At 40.1% G+C, this 18,455-nt stretch overlaps 1 protein-coding gene across 5 annotated transcripts in view; it reads left to right on the forward strand.

Moving 5' to 3' along the window:
• Positions 1 to 18,455, forward strand: part of ERCC6 (ERCC excision repair 6, chromatin remodeling factor) — an 82,108-nt gene that overhangs the window by 16,821 nt on the left and 46,832 nt on the right. For all 5 annotated transcript variants that reach the window (XM_019655091.1, XM_019655087.1, XM_019655088.1 and 2 more), the window contains one exon: positions 13,624 to 13,752. In XM_019655091.1, the coding sequence (XP_019510636.1) occupies positions 13,624 to 13,752 (129 nt within the window). The remainder of the gene's footprint in view (positions 1 to 13,623; positions 13,753 to 18,455) is intronic.

Consider the following 18,455-nt stretch of genomic DNA (forward strand, 5'->3'; position numbering starts at 1 on the left):
TTAAATATTTTCTCCTGGGATGGCTTGTCCCCAATCCTCAACAGGTTTGTCTTGTTTCTGAACATATGGAGATCTAGTTTATTGTGTTTCTTTTAGCTTTCCACTGACCTGATATTGATCTGATACTTTTTCTTTTGTTACTTAACTGCTGATGATCCACATCAACTGCCATATATGTTCTGTAACCTTTTAAAGAAGATGCAGCATAGTTCTTTTCACAAATAATTTGAGGACCTATGATCTAAATCCAGTTGTTAGAGAGCTGTTACATTCACATTGTAGTGTAGTAATACGTGGTTGAGGAGTGGCTTAAGTTTGCCACTTCTCATTACAACTTCAAAGTTATTTTGCATGTTTAATATCTGAAACTTTTTGAGGGATTCTGCTCAATATTCTTGAACAGTGAGCGGTATCAGTTTTTTCCTTAACTACTATAGAGAATTAATAAAAGTGTTAATCTCAACATATTGATTATAAATAGAGCAATATATTCTTCCCATTAAATTGGGTCAATATTAAGTATAAATATATCAGTATTTTGATCAAGAGCAATTTATTTTGATTGAATTTTAAATATGGCTTTAGTTTAAATTTTAAGTTTTTCTTAATAATGTTAAGATTGTAAAACAGTTTATTATTTCCAAAGCAATTTCATAAGTCAATTTTTTTGCTAAAGTTACAGTAAAATCTCAAATGAATTTCAAAAATATCAATAACTCGAATTGCCACCAAATCCTATAGCTCTTTAAAATTTTATAGCTATAGTTATCAAGGCTGTTAGACTGTAGATACCCACATTGAAATGTTTGTACTACATCTTCTCTGGTACTCTTTGGATTGGAGGATGTAAAAAGAAAATAAAATGCTCAGGATTGAGAAGTAGATTAAGAACAGTTTAAAACTGCCAGTCACTCTTTATATTTTGTTACTTCTTGTTGATCTTTGTAGACAGATTGAAATTGTAATGGCATTCTCTTGGGTGAAGAAAAAGACTTTAGGATTTCTTATCTTAGCAGTGGTTTGATGATGGATGATCAGAATAAAGCTCCATATAGTTTACAACATAGAAAATGAGTTTTTCTTAACGGTTAGAATTTTGGAATATGTACTCAGGCTAGGCATCTTTTTTGAATTTAAATATGTATTATACATTAATTATAATGTTGTTCTGAACTCTTTGATGTGAAACTGGGTAACTCCTATACATCTGATCTTTATTCTCTCAACTTGAGAGTCATAGGTCTTTCATCAGCCCTAGGTTAGTCCTAACTAGGATCTTTGTTTTTAACTAATGCTCAGTGAGAATCTTCTACCAGGCTTTCTCTATTACAGCTTAACCTTTTCTGGAACTGGATAATAGCACTTAGATCCTATTATCTGATATAGCTCAAGACCTTAGATCAGTCTCTGAAGTTTTAATCATTTATTAAACTTCCCATGTATTTTCCCTTTCCCACATTTTTATTCTGCTTCCTTCTCTGCACTAAACTGAATTTAGAGGCTGTGTCGTCAGTTCCCTGATTTTCATACCTCTGATAGTGTGCCAGGATGAATGAGCTACTTCTTAGAAGTGAGTATTCTGTCAGTTCTTAAATGTAAGTGGTATGCAGATCTTACAAAACATCCATTATTTTTCAATTTTAGTTTTGTGGTACCAAAGTTTCCATTAGGGTATGTCTCTTAGTAATGAGTTTAGCTCTTAAAATGTATTGCTGCTTTGGAAAGCTTGGGTCTGGGAGCTCTAGGAGCTAAGTGAAGCCTTAATAGAAATAACACACTTTCAGTGTTTGAGTGATGTGTGTCTCTGATGAGCACTTACATGTCACTTATGTTGTCCAGTTTGTATAGCTGGGACAGCCCAGAGTGGCCTAGAAGACCAAACATTCCATATGTGCACCTTTCCCCTCAAAGTGATCAAAGATCAGCGGTCCTTGCTGCCTCTGTTGTTCTTAGTTCCCAGTTGAGACAGGTCAACTGCTATTGCTTGGTCTTGGCTCTCACTGCATGAATGCGTGTCCTCATTCTAGGACTGGCTTCTAGGGTTTTCAGTAAAGAACTTGCAGTCTTTTAGGGGACATGGACACAGAGAGGCCCTAACCAGTGTGAAGGGAATAATGAATTCAGACTGGGTATTTGAGGACTGTGCAGGAGGTTCATCCCAGCACAGGGCCGTGTCTCTTGGCTAGTTCAGGTGTGTTGATATGGACCTTAAGAGCAGGTTTAACACTTTCCACATTTGTCCAAAACTTTTGCGCCATTGAAAAGGAAAATACTTGCTTTCCTTGGAGGTACATTGTTTCTTTAGGGGTCTTGTTTGGATTGCTTTGGTTACTGGTGTGGTGGCAGTGGTCTGCAGAGGCACAGTTTCTAAGCTGTCTGCTTCAGGACAGGGAGGGCACAAGCCCCCACCCCATCAGCCAGCTCCCATGCTGGGCACTGGTAGTCTGTTCATGGGGAGATTGAGGTCCTGTTTGGGTTCCCTGGGAAAGAGTGCCACCTGCGGTCCATGAGTGATGTCTGCATCGGGCAAGGGGGCTGCAGGGGGAAGCAGCAGCATTCATGCCAGCTGTTTGCCCACCTTGAGACAGAACATAAACAAATGTTACTCCTCTTGCTTCTTTCCCCAGCAGCAGTCAGCATTGCTTGTGTTGGACTTGGGGCTTGGGGTGTAGGTCAGGTTACATCCTGAGTGAGAGGACGCACTTCCAAAAAAGCTTTTGTCTGCTGCTGGCACGACTTGGGTTAGCGTTTATAGTTTGACTTAAACCTTTGACTTAAACCATACCCGGAACCACTTGCTATTTCATTTGCCAGCCATATTGTTTAACTTGCTAACCTAACAGCCTGAATTTCCTTGGCAAAGAGCACAGACTAACAAAGGTTCCCAGCCCGCAAGCTGGCTCTGCAGAATCAATCCCCTGGGAGCCCGGCTGGTGGAGGGGCGGTGTTTAGAGGTCTAGCATGGGATTACCAGGTGGCAGTTTTAAAAGGTTTTCCCAGGTGATTCTGATGCACTGTCAAATTTAGGAACCAGTTGATGTATATAAGTTGATGCATACATTCTTTTCCTTTCTGAGGCTGTAGCTTTTGGCAGATTCAGTTTGTATGTGGTTTTTCTAAAATCCACTTTTATGTACCCTATAAATTGTGTTTACGTAGTAGAGGGCCAGGAGAGGAACTTTGGGGTCAGTTCATTCAGTTAAATGCTGTACGTAATAGATCATCTGATTGCTATGGGGCATGTGCTTCCAAATCACCGGAGGGTCTGAGGCAGCAGGTTGGGGCTGGAGGAGCCAGGCTCTGCACTTGCTCTTTGACTGAGTGCCCACTGATTCTGAGGTGAGGTTGATGGCATCCTTCATTATCAGAGGCCTTGATGTTCCCCATTTAGGAAATCTTTGAGGTGGTTGGAATGAATTGTTGGTAAGGATGTTGGGGTTTGAGAAAGTAATGCTTCTTTTCTAGCCGAAGTCAGCTTGGTATTGCCTTGGAATCAATCCCCACCCCCACCCCCATCCCCACCCCCAGTCAGTGAAACACAATCAGGTTCAGAAACAGACTTCATAGGTGGTGCCAGAGTCTTCTCAGATTGTCTGGTACTTTGGACCAAGCAGCTGAGATCACAGCCTGAAATTGAGTTGAGTTGGTACCTCCGAATGGTTTGTAGGCTTCCCTGCCCTCCACCCCTTTCACTTTGATGATTTCTTGTTTTTTTATAGTAAAATTATAAGATGAAAAAAACTATCATCTCTATTTGTTATTTTTCTACATTCATTCCAGTCTTTGATCCTATGTATACATATCTTCCGTTTGCGATTATTACAGTAGGCAGTGCAAACACTTTATGTTGGCCATTTCAAGGTGATCAGCTTGTCTGTGATTGCACTGTTAAAAGAGGCAGAACTGGGATTGGGAGCTAGGACTGGGTTGTGTAAATGTCGGTTTCCTTCTTTCATTTGTGGAATTATGTGGAATGTGCAATATCTAGATGTGATCACAAGGTGGTGCCAAGAACCAGCACTTAGCTGGCTCCATCTCCCAGGACAAGAAACCCAACCTAACCCTAAGCCAGTGGGAGGGATGTGGGGAGATTGCTAGGAGATCTAGACCCAACATATATTATATGGAAAGGGATGGAACTGGCCTCAAGGTCTGGTGTAACCTGAATCCCTAGTCATGATGCCTGTGGATGTAACTGTTTTTTAATACATTTTTAACCTTAAAGATTTTTTTCCTTCTGCCCTATTTTTTCTTTATTTTACATGATTTAAAGATTAAAAAAGACTGATGACTCCATATATTATGTAAATCTTACAGAGCATCTTCTAATACCAAGCAAGGCTTAATCATTTGGGAAAACAGTGTCTTCATTGTCCTCCCCCTTAGCACTGGGGGTTATGTGGCTGGGGGGGGGTGAGTTGGGTCCTGGTTTGGAGGGTTTGGCTGTATATGTGTATAATTCCAGAAAAGGAAGGCTGTCAGCATTTTCAGATGCTGAGAGGGATCAAGCCAAGTAGGATAAATGTTGAAAAAAGTCTTTTGGCTTTGGAACTTTGGAGGCCTCAGTGGCCTGAGCAAGGGTGGCATCAGTGGGGGATGGGAGGAGGTCATATGAGAACAACAATGATAGCTAACATTGAATGCTTACCTCTTGGCAGTGCTTCAGATTATGTGGGTTTATTGGTTTAATCCTCACAGCCCTGTAGGAGATAGGGACCTGGGCCCAGAAAGATGAAGTAATTTGGAGTCCGAAGGTGGTTTTGGTCAGGGGGGAGCGTCTGTCAGGTTGGTCCAGTGCTGAGGACTCAGAAGAGCATTTGTTGCCTCAGCTGCTGGTTTCTCCCATCACTTGGTGGTGACCGGCTGTGCATTCTCTGCAGGTCCCATTTCTCACCTGGAATACCGCTAAAGGCCGTGCCCCTAGAACCGCTCTCCTAGTTGCTCTCTCTCCATCTTATTGTCTTCAAGAAGCCTCTGTTCCTTTTGTCCAGAGCTGCCTCCTTCCCGTTTGTCCGTCAGTTGGATCTTTGCACTGGATGACCCAGCACCTTGAGGTTGCACTTAGGCAAAGGCCAAATTACACTGGAGAGCTTGATTTGCTTGTACCTAAAAAAACCCCAAAATCATTTGATCTCTGAAAACCTGAACTTAAACTTTAATCTAGATTTGATCCAGAAACCTAAATATAATGATTTGAAGATTCTTCTTATCATCAGTTTCTGGGAGTTAATTTCTTTCTCAAGAAATAAAACTATGTTCTTTTTTTGTTATCTTCTACGAATCTGTGTTTTAAAGAAAAGAAAAAGTTACTCCCTTAAGGAATTTTCTTGGAAGTGTCTTGGCTTCTTTTAAATGATGAAGCTATGACACAAATGAAGACTAATTCTGCTCCATGCTCTGCACACACCTCATTCTCAGCTCCAGTGCGTAATTGTCTGCATCAGTCTTAATTTACTCTGTGAGATCCGGACTCCTAACTGAGGGTATTTCATCTCCTCAGATGTGCCAATTAAGTCCACCCAGATAGACCATAAAAAGACAGATAAGAAAAGTAAAACACCGAGTATCTCAATTTAGCAAATTAGGCTAATCTGTAAGGGATTCCTAACTGTCTGAAATAGAAAACCTATTGCACTACAGAAATGCAAACTATATTAAATACCCAGCTTGATGCCTTGAATATATTTTTAAAAATCAGATTGTACGCACTGCGCTTCTGTTGTAGAAGTTCTTTCATGGGTATCACAATAAGTGGAGAATGATCTTCAGAATGAAATTTCACCCCGTATTATGAATGATTTAACTATTGTATATGATGTGTGGCTTTTCTCTCATAGTCAGTGTAAACCTGAACTGCTCCTCGCAACGTTAAAACGAAGACAAAGCAGTAGGGTCAGTTTTGAATTTCAAACAGCTCAGTATGTGACATCCTTGAAGTTTTTGAGAGGGCATGTTTGTTTTATTAATATATGATCTCAGGTTACTAATATTTGACAATTCCCGTTAGTAGGCATTTTTTCACTTATTGTGGTTTGTATAGGCAGTTGAGTACATTGGTTTGTTTGGTATTAAATGTGTCTTATGTGTTCAGCCCAGAGTATCTGTATTAAAAAGAACTGCTAAACTGATTTTACTGTTACGTGGAAGAGATGGCAGGTGTCCAGTGAAAAGTGAATTTTGACCCTCCCTGTACAGTATCGAGGCAGGGAAGAAATCATGTCACTGTACAAAAACGAAGGCCGTCTTTCCCCTCCTTAAACTTTAGCACTGACATTTTTTGAGACAAATTTGAATTGAAACTTTAGAATTTGGTTTGCTCTTATACAATTGTTTTCATTATATAGCAATTATAGAGGTGATTGTTGACTCTTGGGCTGGTACTATGAGAAAAGAGGTTCTTTTAGGGAGTTTGAAAAATACTGTTTGCGAGGCAAGATTATATAACAGAGTACAGACTTTGGAGTCCGATTATCTGGGCTTGAACCTTAACATTGGTGGCTTTGGGCAGGCTACTGTAGATCAGTGCCACCTGCCTCATAGGTAAGGATTAAATGGATTAATGCATGTAAAATACTTACTGCCCAGCACACAGGGAGCATCGGTAATTATAAGTCATTTTAGTATTTTCTGACTCTAAATTTTAAAAATATATATATGCATAGCGTGGGTATATGTATATGTAATTTCAAAACACAACTTGTCCAGGGCTAGCTTATACTACTTAAGGAGGTGAGGTTTGGCATAGGGCTTAGAAATCACAGGTCATGGAATCAGAATGCTAGTCTCGCCTGGTAGCTCTGAGATCTTGTATAGCCATCTCCTCACAGCAGTACCGTCTTTATGAGACTCACAGCAGTACTGTCTTTAAGGGCAATATGAGGATCACTCACGACAATACCTGAGGTATTTGGCATGCATCAGGCACTCAGTAAATGTCAGCTGTTCTTGTTATTTGCACGCCCCTAGGTACTAAGGTTCCATGAAGCCAGTAAGAGGGTCCAGGAGAATCATGAAAAAGACCTTATAAATATTGACCCATATGAAAAGGTGACGTCTCTCTAAAGTAAAAGGCTATTTAACAATTGGTATTAGTATGCATAGCAAATCATTAGCTGTTATAAACTTAGTTTTGTTGATGTTTGGCTTTTCGTACCTTTAATGCATTTTTTATTAATTAATATGATCAAGTCTCCACTTAGTGATAAAGTATCTATACAATTATAAGTACATTATCAACAGTTTTTTTGGGAGAAATAAAAAGCTATATCTACTTTGAACACTCTAGGAGCCACTAAACACCTGCCCAGGGGGCATTCTTCAAACTTAACAGCCTGTCCATTGGTTCTAAGTGTGGGTAGGTCAAGATTACACTTTGGTTCCTCAAGGTTCTCTCTGTTCTAAGGTCAGTGTTCCAGATCCTTCTGTCGTGCCTTGTAAGGCTTGCTTTCCATACTCCTTGCTGTCCTAGATGGATAGTATGTCCTGCCCAGAGTGATCTATGGTAATCTTGATCTTGGCTGACAGTTAGGGTAGAATAGCGTGACGGCCTTTATACGTGGGGGCTGTACTTGGCTCCTGCCTGCCCAAGACTGCAGTAGGTGTTTTGACATTTGTTATTTTTCATTCACATTTAACCTACAATTAATGAAAATTTCTCAATTTTACTTTTTTGTGTAATCTCCTGCCCATAATTATAAGATAGCATCTGTCATGTATATAGTATAAAAGAGAAAACAGTTTCTAAAGGGTATAATACATATAGAATACATTTAGTTCTATAAGAATTTAGTACTTGGCTCATTTTGTGGTCGAGGAGACAAATGCAGCGATTTTTAAATGATGTTTCTGAAGTATGGACCTCTCCTTACCAGTTAACTGTAATGCAGCTCTCTGCCTATACCCAGTGTTCACTTCTCAGTGGGTATCTTAAGTCTGTGTTTTTTACTGGGTTCTCTAGTGGCTGCCACCGGAGGCTGAGGGACTATAAGAGTTAGAAAATGCCCCAGTGAATAATACACTCACTTCATTATATTTGGTTGCAGCTGTGACTATTACCTGTATGGATTAAAGAAAAAGATGAAGGTGGGAACATCAAAAACATTTTTTTTCTTTCTACTAATGTAAATATACTTTAGGGCTAGTTAAACTTCTTTTTTCCTCTATCAGAAGACTAATTCTTTCATAAAAAGTTAATCTTTTGCTTAGTCTTTTCCACCTGGTTCTAAAGAATCTTGGACCCAAACTCGGGGCTTCTGACTCTTCCCATCAGCTGGTATGCAGAACCCAGTTTCAAAGTGAATCTACTGGGAAACCCCCCCAAAAACAGAGCTCAGGACTTGAAAATAACTTGAAAAATTTGTTTCTTATGAAATTCTACATTAAGAATTTCTTTGACTTTGCATTTGCCCTCTGCCATGGCTGAGTCTTTGTTGTGGACCCGTACTATGTTTATCCAGTGGAGGTAGCCAGGAGTAGTACCTTAATACACGTAGAAGGAGTAGGAAATATAGCAGGAGGTAGGCTGTAAATGAGATAGAACAGGAAGTTTCTTGAACCCATTTCAGATGACCCACTTTGACCATTTTCAAGCCATGCTTCTCAGACCCTGATGTTTTCCTTATTCTTAACCCAGTTTTGAACCTCATTCATTCATTCATTCATTCATTCAGTGACTGTGGTGAGGTGGGCATTATACTAGTCTCTAGGGATATAAAAATGACTAAGATAGTCTCTAATCTCAAGTGGTTCCCAGTCTTAGAGGGAGACAGGTATGGATTTCAAAATATGTTGGCACTTGATGAACATTCTAGTGGAGACACCAGGTGTGCTCAAAGTGCCATAGGGTTGGAGAGGCGCCTAGAGGATAGGTCGCCTAACTGGTCAGGGCTGCTTGGGCAGAGGTCTCAAGATTCCACGGAGTGTATGGATGTGTGTGTTGTGGGGAGGGAGGTTGGGGACAGCACAGGAATGCAGATGCACAGAGATGAGGAAGCCACAGGGTACGACATGATGGCAGCTGGCTATGTTTTCCCACTTATGTATGTTGAACACCCCTGACATGCTTGAAGTTCTGTTTTGAACATAAATTAACTTTAAATGGTGGCAACTGGCTCTCAGGTGTATTGCTGGGTTCCATTGACAAGGTGCCCCAGTAGGTTACAACTGGAGGACGTGGTGTTCCTGGTGTGTTGCAGCTGGTTATGCTGTGCCATATTGCAGCCGTCTGGCCCTGAGTCCGGGATGCTTCTGCTAGATCGTTACTGCAGGATCAGCCCCAGGCCCTGCGGCCTGGGCCAGGTTTTTGTTCCTGCATGAATGTGGTGAAGCCAGGGAGTGTTTTCTCTGCCTGCATCTGATTGGAACGGAAGTTTATGTTTATTACTGGGTTCTCTTCTGAGTGGCTGCCAGTGGAGCCAGCGGCGGGCTGACTGCTGTAGTTGTGTGAGGAGGCAGACACCCTGCCAGAAACACCATGCCCACTGCTTTTATGTGGCTGCAGCTGTGACTATTACATGTGTGGAGGTTTTTAAATGAGAATAGAAAACAGGAAAAATGTATTTCTTTTCCAAAAATGTAAATATTGGACTACTTACTGCCTCCTTCCATTTTTAAAATCAGTCATCTATCCTATTTATTGAATTAATAGAATTGAGACATTTTGCAGCCATTTCTAATTTTTAAGTTTTCAAAGCACTTGGGCCTGGATCTTATTTTTTCCCCAACCAATTTTAAGTTGTTCTGTATCTATTTTTTGTTACATCATATAAGACAGCCATACTTCATGACAGTTCCCTGTTTCTAAATCTGTTGCAGAATCTTTAAACTGAGATATTCTAGCAGGTACCTTCTGATGGCTGGGTGTCTTTATTCATGGTGATCGTGTTATTCATAATAATTTACTGAGCATCTGTTGATGAACTATCCTCGTTTTTGTTCAGATATCCATGTTCAGAGAGTTTTCTCACACTATGCGGTGCATTGCATTACCATGTGTGATTGTTCTGGACTGTATATTGCCTTCGCTTCCTCCTGTGTGACTATAATAGTAGTTCCTCCCTGGGGTCAGGTGAGCATTTCACACCTATAGGTCAGATTATATATGATACATTAATTTGTTTAGCATTTATTATGTTCTAAACTCATGCTAATGAGTGCTTTACATGTGACGCCTCATTTAACCCTCCCCAAGGTCCAGTGAAGTGGATGCTGTCATCCTCCCATCTCACAGTGAAGGAAACTTAGATGCGAAAGACGTTATTCACTTGCTTGGGTTAAGAAGCTAGTAAGTGGCAGTCAGGATTTGATTCCAGACCACCCGAGTCCAGGCTTTTATTTTTTGGCCTGTTCTTACTGCATATGTCAAGCTCAGTTTATTCATAGCACAGAATCCCCCTTTACACCTGCTGGCCAGACAGAGCACACAGCCTGCCAGGCTGTTGGACGATCGGGTTAAGCACACTAAAGAGAGCATATACCTTGACGGCGTCCAGGATAGGAACGGCAACTCTTTCTCTCAGCATTCAGGTGAGTCTGGCTCTCCTCCCTCTCCCAGCGTGCCTGCCCTATAGTCCTCATCGGACAGCGCTTGGCCCTGCTCTGCTGCAGTGGGCGATAGGCATGTCTGTGTTTGCTGGAAGGCGCACGAGCAACTGCTGTTCTGTCTAACACAGCAGTCTCAGCCTGAGCCACATATGCATGTGGTTTTATAACCTGGTATTTTCTGTCTTTAATATGTGTGTGTTTAATATTCTACTGGGGTGATTTGTCTTCACAATGATATAAATACTTGTAGGCAATAATGATTTTTCCCACCACCTTTAGTCATCCTTTAGCCAAACTGAATAAATGTTTGTCTCTTTTCATCTTTATGAAGCGGAAGACACTGGAATGCAATCATTTCTGTAGTGGCTTATGTGGTTTTATAGGTGCTATGTGTTCTGTGGTGATAGGATGCTGTATATTTTAGGAGGGAGGGAGACAGAAGGAGAAGCTCAAACGCTGTTGATGCAGAGCGATGAGGTGGGAAATTTAACAGCCGCAAAGATTTACTGGCTAAGTCTAAGGAGACAGCTATCATCTATCAATGAAGCTCACTATGTGACCTTCTTGTATGTAATATATTTAATGACCTGTTGTGCCAAACTTTGAAAGACAGTATCTTCTGGTGTGCTTCTTTTTCTCCCTGTCAAATTATCTTAGAGTAGTTGTAAAATGAAGTATTTTTAAGTGGCTGTGCTAGTTTTTGTGATTTTTCCACAAATTTTTATTGTCCACAAATTTGCTAAATACAAGTATCTTTTGTTATGCAGATGTTTGGTTCTGAGTGCTGATAGTAAGAGTTTGGTTACTGAGGACTAGCTCATCTGAAATTGCTTGTTTGCTAAATTTCAGATAGTGAGTAGCAAGAATTCAGACACACACACACACACACACACACACACACACACGGGAGATATATGCACATCATTTTGGTTTCTCAGGTTTCTCAGTTCCACCAGTAGGCACCTATTACCCGGGTTTCTCGGCCTTGGCACTGTTGACATTTGAGACCAGATAACATTTTGTTGAGGACTGCCTTGTACATTGAAGGGTGCCTACAGCATCCCTCGCCTCCACCTGGTAGATACTAGTAGCATATCTCCCCTCCCCCAGCAGTTGTAACAACGAAATACGTCTCCAGACATTGTCAGGTTACCCTGGTGATGTGGGGGATGGTGGAGGATGGCCACTTTGCCCCTGGTTGAGCACCGCTGCCGTATGCCATTGCACGTAATTAAATTTGTAGGTGATGTGAAACTCAGAAGAATAGCGAAGACTTTTATAGCTACCTAGAGGTACTTCGTTTTGTCAATTGCATAGAGATGGTTTTTAAGGAAGAAAAATACAAATGAAAGAGAGGAAGAGATTGCCTTTAGAAGTTAAGCACAAAAAGGTTATTAAATTTTTTACATAAAAAGACTAGCACATATTAAACCTGTAGTTATATGGTAGCTGTTTCCTTAGACTTGGCCCTGGACTGCCTCTTCCATTGGCTGTTCTTCTCTGGAAATTACCAACACTGCTTACCTATAGGTCCTCTTAGTACCCCGAGAAGCAGTTTTAGATCACCAACTCGTTTTTCCTTATTGGTTATAATTAAACTTCAGCCAACCCTTTTTGGTATTTTGAAGAGTTGAAATTTTCAGCAAGGCAGGAATTTATCAGAGGGTGTGCTTTACAATCCTCCAGCAGCTCCCTGGATGTGGTGCCTGTCACTCTGTTTGGCCTCTGCTGGCTTGGTAATCGATCCTGGGAAACGTACCATTCCTCTATGGCAGTGTGTGCCATATTTTCCTTCCATTTTCTCCTTTGCCCTCCCTCACACATACTCTGTTATTCTTGCATAATGAGTGACGGATAAATGCCATCTTATTATTGCTGTTCTCATTCCCTTCCTGTGAGCTTTTTTTATTTTATTTTATTTTTTTTATTGTTAGTTTCAGGTGTACAGAACAATGCAATAGTTATCCTTTTCACCCTCACAGAGTAACAACCCCTCTCCCCCCATGTGTTGCCCTCCTACCCCCGATATCATGCTTATCTATTACAATTCCATTGATTCCATTCCCCCTCTCTATTCCATGTCCTGAGACTAAATGTATATATAATTATAGTTGACCTTGTGAGCTTTTTACTTCAAAGGCATTTCTCTGTATTTCTGCTTTAATTTGTTTCCACCATTTTGTGAAATTCAAAGTCACTTGCATGCATACTGAAAAAAGTCATCCTTTTATTTTGGAAGTTAATAGAATGTGAAGCTATTGACTTTTTTTTTAATTTAAACTTGTGATACTAAGTTATATGAATGCAGAATTAGTCTGGCTAAATGGCTGCACCTGCCCAAAAACCTTGGTGTGTTGCTAAAACTTTCAGATCTTTAGATATTTTTTCTGTGATACATACATGGTATTACCCTTCAGAAATGTAAATGTTCGTTTTATTTTATATCTGAAAAACATATTGCTAAATTTATGAGTTAGATTTTATTTAGTGAACACATTTTTTTTCTCAGTGGTATAATTATTAGTACCTTTATATTGTTGATGCCCCCCATTAATTAATCAATAAGTGAACCTGATATGTAGTAATTTTGACCCAAAATTTGTTTTATGTTTAAGAGACTGTGCTGTTTTATACTATGACTATGATATCTTTAGCACTGAAATAGTAATTATAAATAAAATCTGTTGTTTTTTTTGTTATATTTCCCCTTTGGAGATACTTAGTTATATTGAAATTTTCATTGAATCTTTTCTAGAATTCAGTTCATATATCTTAGCATCTAGCAGAGCAGTTTTCCCTTAGGGTGTGCCAGAAGAGGAGCAAGTAGTATTGATAATGAAATGGGGCCTTACAAAAATATTTCTAGTACAGCTATAATAATTCAAATAAGAATTGAATTGAGAAGGAAGGAAAAGAGAATTGTTTTTCCTCTTTGAATATCAGTGTTTTGGGTAATGATGGCAGCAAAAAGCTAAAGGACCATTCTAATTTGCCTGTTTTTTTCCTGTGCATTATCTAGAACTTTCTATTTTAATCTGTCTTGTAACCAAAATAATGGAAATATTTTTATTTTCGTGGTAGGAGATGGAATAAACTGAGACTGCAGGACAAAGAGAAGAGTTTGAAGCTTGAAGATGATTCTGAGGAAAGTGATGCTGAATTTGATGAAGGTTTTAAAATACCGGGTTTTCTTTTCAAAAAGCTTTTTAAGTATGTGCCATGTGTTCTTTTCTTTTTATCTGTCATCAAGCCATTGTGTACAAATTAATATTTTAGGAATTACACAGTAGTTACCTGTGGGCCCTTAAGGTACTTGCAGCAATTTATTGCAGATACATATCCTGTCAAATGAAATTTTAGCCACACGCTGTTCATTACAATTAGATGATAATAAATTGACTAAAGTGCGTATTGGGTATGTTTGTAAACTGATGAATCTGTATGGACTTGTCTCAGCAGACTAGAAGCAACACATTTAAAAACCATTTACATTGAGTTGTTTTTTTGTTCTTAGTAATTTTAAGGAACCAAACGTCTTATTTCTTAAATCAGCTTAATTAAGAAAAGTTGTATATTAAAATCAATATTGGGGAGGTGTTTTACTTCTATGTAGAAATAAAAAACTGTTGAGATTACTTTCTGAGTGCCCTGTATTGTACCTAAGGGTGTAATACTTTTGAGCTGACCAAATGCGCATCGAAATATTTTATGTAGATGTTCTGATGTCAGAAAAGAAGATACAGGCAAACACCTTTAAGATTAAGTGATTAAGTTGCTATTTATAACTGACTTATGTTTCAGGTGTGAAGTAGCCCGGCGTTACAGATAGCGGATGCTGTGTGATAGATGCCTGCCTGTAGTCTGTAAGGCCCAGTCAAGTCTCCCGTGATGAATGTAAAATGGGGGTACATTTTCAGTCTCATCACTCCTGAGACTTACTTAGCAAGGTACTTTAGGAAGGCTTCTTTGCTGCAGATAGGAAGTTAGACCATTAAATGGCTTCTTTCTGTCTCTTGGATCATCACTTAGTTGGGTGCAGGATGCAGATTTCTTAGAGATGATTATGTTTAATCTCCTTCATAGACAGTTGTGCAAGATGTTTGTTTAAAAATAGCATGCGTTTTATATTTCCTCTCAAAGAGCTTTTATTTTTCTCAGGGGTGGGGGAAAGACAGGGAGTAGTTATTTTACCCCACTAAGCATATAGGAAAGCCGAATTCTAAAGATATGAAGTGTCCTGATTGGCTTGCAATACTGGACAGAAGAACTGTGAAGAAATTCCAGTCTGAAGCTCTCCAGTAATGTTTGTAGATATTTTATAGAACAGAGAGGTGGCTACTTTGTTTATTGCCTTTCCAAAATGAAAATTAACTATAGAAAAAGACAACATTTATTGGCAACTCTTTTCATCTCCTCTAAAGTGATTGCTTATTAAGGAACAGGCCAAATAATACCAGTGTTGTACTAGCAGAAGGAATACCCAAGTTATAGATTAAATTGATTTATCAAAGAAAGGATACTTCTTTCTACAAGTGATTGGGCAAATATCCTTAAGACTCAAGTTGAATGTGCATTTTTGTATAAATGTGAAATTTTCTAGCAAAGAAATTTCATAGTTACAACCAAACTTTACTTACTAAGAGTATATGTGATTCAGTATGTTGACTATTAACCTTATTGTAGTTAATGTAAACACGTTTTTCTTTTAATTTATCTTAACTGCACATTTTTGAAAAGTGTTTTGTTTTCATTTTTCATGTCTCAAAAACAGGATTTTAAATATTTCATAAATGTTTTAAAACTTCTGTTTCTTTTCTTCTGCTATATGAATGAAAGTAATAGGATTGATAGTTTCCATTTTTCTTTTATGATAAAGTTTTAGCAAGGCCAATTTAATTTTAAGCTGTAGATATATTTTTACTCTATTTACAGCACTCTGTGGAATTAAATTAACAGGGTATTGTTGTACACAAGGGAGTCAGAAGGTACAGTTATCCATTTAAGTGCTATTTTCTGCAAGATCATGTTTAACTTTTAAAATTCTGTTTTGAAAGTTTGCCCAGCAGATGCATTCATCTGTATAATTTAGCAATCAAATGACAAACTTCACTTTTTTAACCTTACTTTTAGCCACACTAGTAAATGCAAGCTTGACTTATTGTGACAATGCCAAGTGATATACCAATAACGTGTGGTTATTTTGTGATGCTTTGCTCTCATGGGAAGAGCAGTTAATTTCTTTACTATTGTACAATAGTTTGTAAAAATCTTTTTAACTTTCCCTGAAGAATAATTTTTTTATGCTTATCAAAGGTTCTGAAAACGGAATTCCATAACCTAATTTCATTTAAAGTAGCGGTTCTAAACCTGTGGGTCGCGACCCCTTTGGGGGTCAAACAACCCTTTCACAGGGGTCTCATATGGGCGTACCTGCATGTGGGCCTGGAGATGGATAGAGGAGCGGTGTCTCGGTTCCTAAGACCATCGAAAATATGTGTTTTCCGATGGTCTTAGGTGACCCCTGTGAAAGGTTGAGAACTGCTGATTTAAAGTATATAATTGTTTTATGGTGCTTATTATTAGAAAATTAAAGCAGTGAAACCTACGTCAGTCAGTGGCACTGCTGGAAGCATAACCCAGGCGCCCACCCTAACTTCTCATCCAGCAATATGTGCCTACCAGCCAGTGTGCTGGTGCAGTCTGAGGGCCTTTCGGGAAACAAAGAGCCACTCCTGTCATCTTCTACACTGTCCCCAGTTGTTTTGGGGATTTCCATGTAGCGATGTGACTTAAGGGGCTGCCTAGATATTTTTTCTTAAGTCATTTCTTTAATGTTAATCATCATCTTATAAACACACAATCCTCTGCTGTTTGAACACCCTTGGAGATTACATTTGTAGACAAGAAAACACCTAGCACACTGACTGCCTCTATTGGGTCACACAGAATCCAAATGTCCTAACTCCCTCCCACATTTCCCTCTGGGATTCCTAACTGCTCACCATTTTTTCTTTCATGATTTCTCCTTGGCTCCTCTCCAGACTCTTCCCACTTTATTTATGTTGATTGGCCCCAAACAAAGAGAGGTGTTGGGCCCCTGTTGTGAGGAGGCATTGCAGTCCAGGAAAACACTGGAATGGCCCCTGTTTTGGTCCCTGCTCTGCCCAGAGGAGCTGGTTCCATAGTTGTTCTGCCCCTCGGTAAAAGGAGGTCAGTCCATTGACTCAAATTTGGTGATTCTGGAAACTGTACAGTAGTCGCTCTCCCCTTATCCAAGGGGCATACGTTCCAAGACGCCCAAAGGATGCCTGAGACCACAGATAGTACCAAACGTTCACCTTTTCACACAAAGGAAGCACTTGAGAGTTTCTCTTTGGCATATCCGAATTGCCAGCATTGGTTGTTAAAGTAAAATAAGGTTACTTGAACACATGCACTGTGATACCATAACAGTCGATCTGGTAACCGAGACGGCTAAGTGACTAACCGGTGGGGAACGTATACAGCATGGAGATGCTGGACAGTGGGGTGATTCACATCCTGGGTGGGACGGAGTGGGAATGCGTGAGATTTCATCACGCTACTCAGAACTGTGTGCAGTTTAAAACTTATGAATTGTTTATTTCTGGAATTTTTCATTTAATACTTTTGGACTGTGGTTGAGTGCAAGTAATTGAAACTGCGGAAAGCGAAACCACGGATAAGGAGGGGACTACTGTATATACAGTACATCATTATTTTTTGAGAGTTACTTGAATACATCTTTTTCCAAAGCTGAGATTAGTCTAGTGTAGCCAGTTCACAACCAGCTTTTATTTTAGATGTGTTTTCTCATCTTCAGCACAACCGATATTTGGAGTTGAATACTTCTTTGTTGTAGGGACTATTACAGTACATTGTAAGATGTTGAACAGCATCTCTGGCCTCTACGACTAGATGGCAATTGCTCTTTCCTGGTTGTATCAACCAGAAATGTCTCTAGGTATTGCCAGATGCCCCCCAGGGAGCAAAATAATGCCCTCCTTGAGAACCACTGGTCAAGATTATCTCTAAAGTGATTTGGAGTCAGAGGTTCTGAATTTTGTTTCTGGCTTGCTCATTTTTTTTTTTTAAAGATTTTTATTGGGGAATTGAGGGATGGGAACAGCGCTGGGGAATTGGGGGAAGGGGAACAGACAAGCTACTGTCCCCCTGCTCTTCAATCCAGCCGTGGAGGACGCTGCCTCACTGGCCCAAGCTGGCACCATCATTGTGCTCTTCCCGGGCGAGGCAGATCAGTCACCGGCTTCTGGACGGCCGCTCACTGCGGCTGCTGGCCGCTCACTCTGGCTGCTGGCTACATACGGTAGCCCATGGCAACCCACTGCCACAGGGGCTGCAGCCTACGCCGTCGCCGGGACCCACGGCAGCCCAGCTCCAGGTTGAGCTGCCGTTCAGCATCTTAGCTGTGGAGGGCAGTGTCACCGGCCCTCATATGTGGGATCCGAACCGGGGCCCTCTGGCGTCCCAAGCCAGCTCCCAACCATCGTGCCACTCGGCCGGCCCTCTTTTTTTTTTTTAATCTGTGTGACCTTTGGCAAGTTACTTAACCTCTCTGTGCCTTTGTTTCCTAACTATAAAATGGGCTGACCATCTCCCCACAGGGTGGTTTTGGGGCTATATGGGCCTGGTGCCTCCCTGGCAGTAGGCTTCTTAAGTGGTAGCCTTTATTCTCTGATTACATACCACTTATTAATAGAACTTGCCCTTCATCCCAAATTAAATGACCTCTTAGCCATACTACACTTACTATGCTTGGATTTTTAATCCTTTTTTTTCAGGATTTGTATTCATTGTGTAGTATACTTAGCAAGCTTAGTAAAGCAGCAAAATTCTCATTCAGAGTTTTTCTTATATGATAGATAATAATGGCA

The sequence above is a fragment of the Hipposideros armiger genome, unplaced genomic scaffold, assembly GCF_001890085.2.
Source record: "Hipposideros armiger isolate ML-2016 unplaced genomic scaffold, ASM189008v1 scaffold_235, whole genome shotgun sequence".
Classification (NCBI taxonomy): Eukaryota; Metazoa; Chordata; class Mammalia; order Chiroptera; family Hipposideridae; genus Hipposideros; species Hipposideros armiger.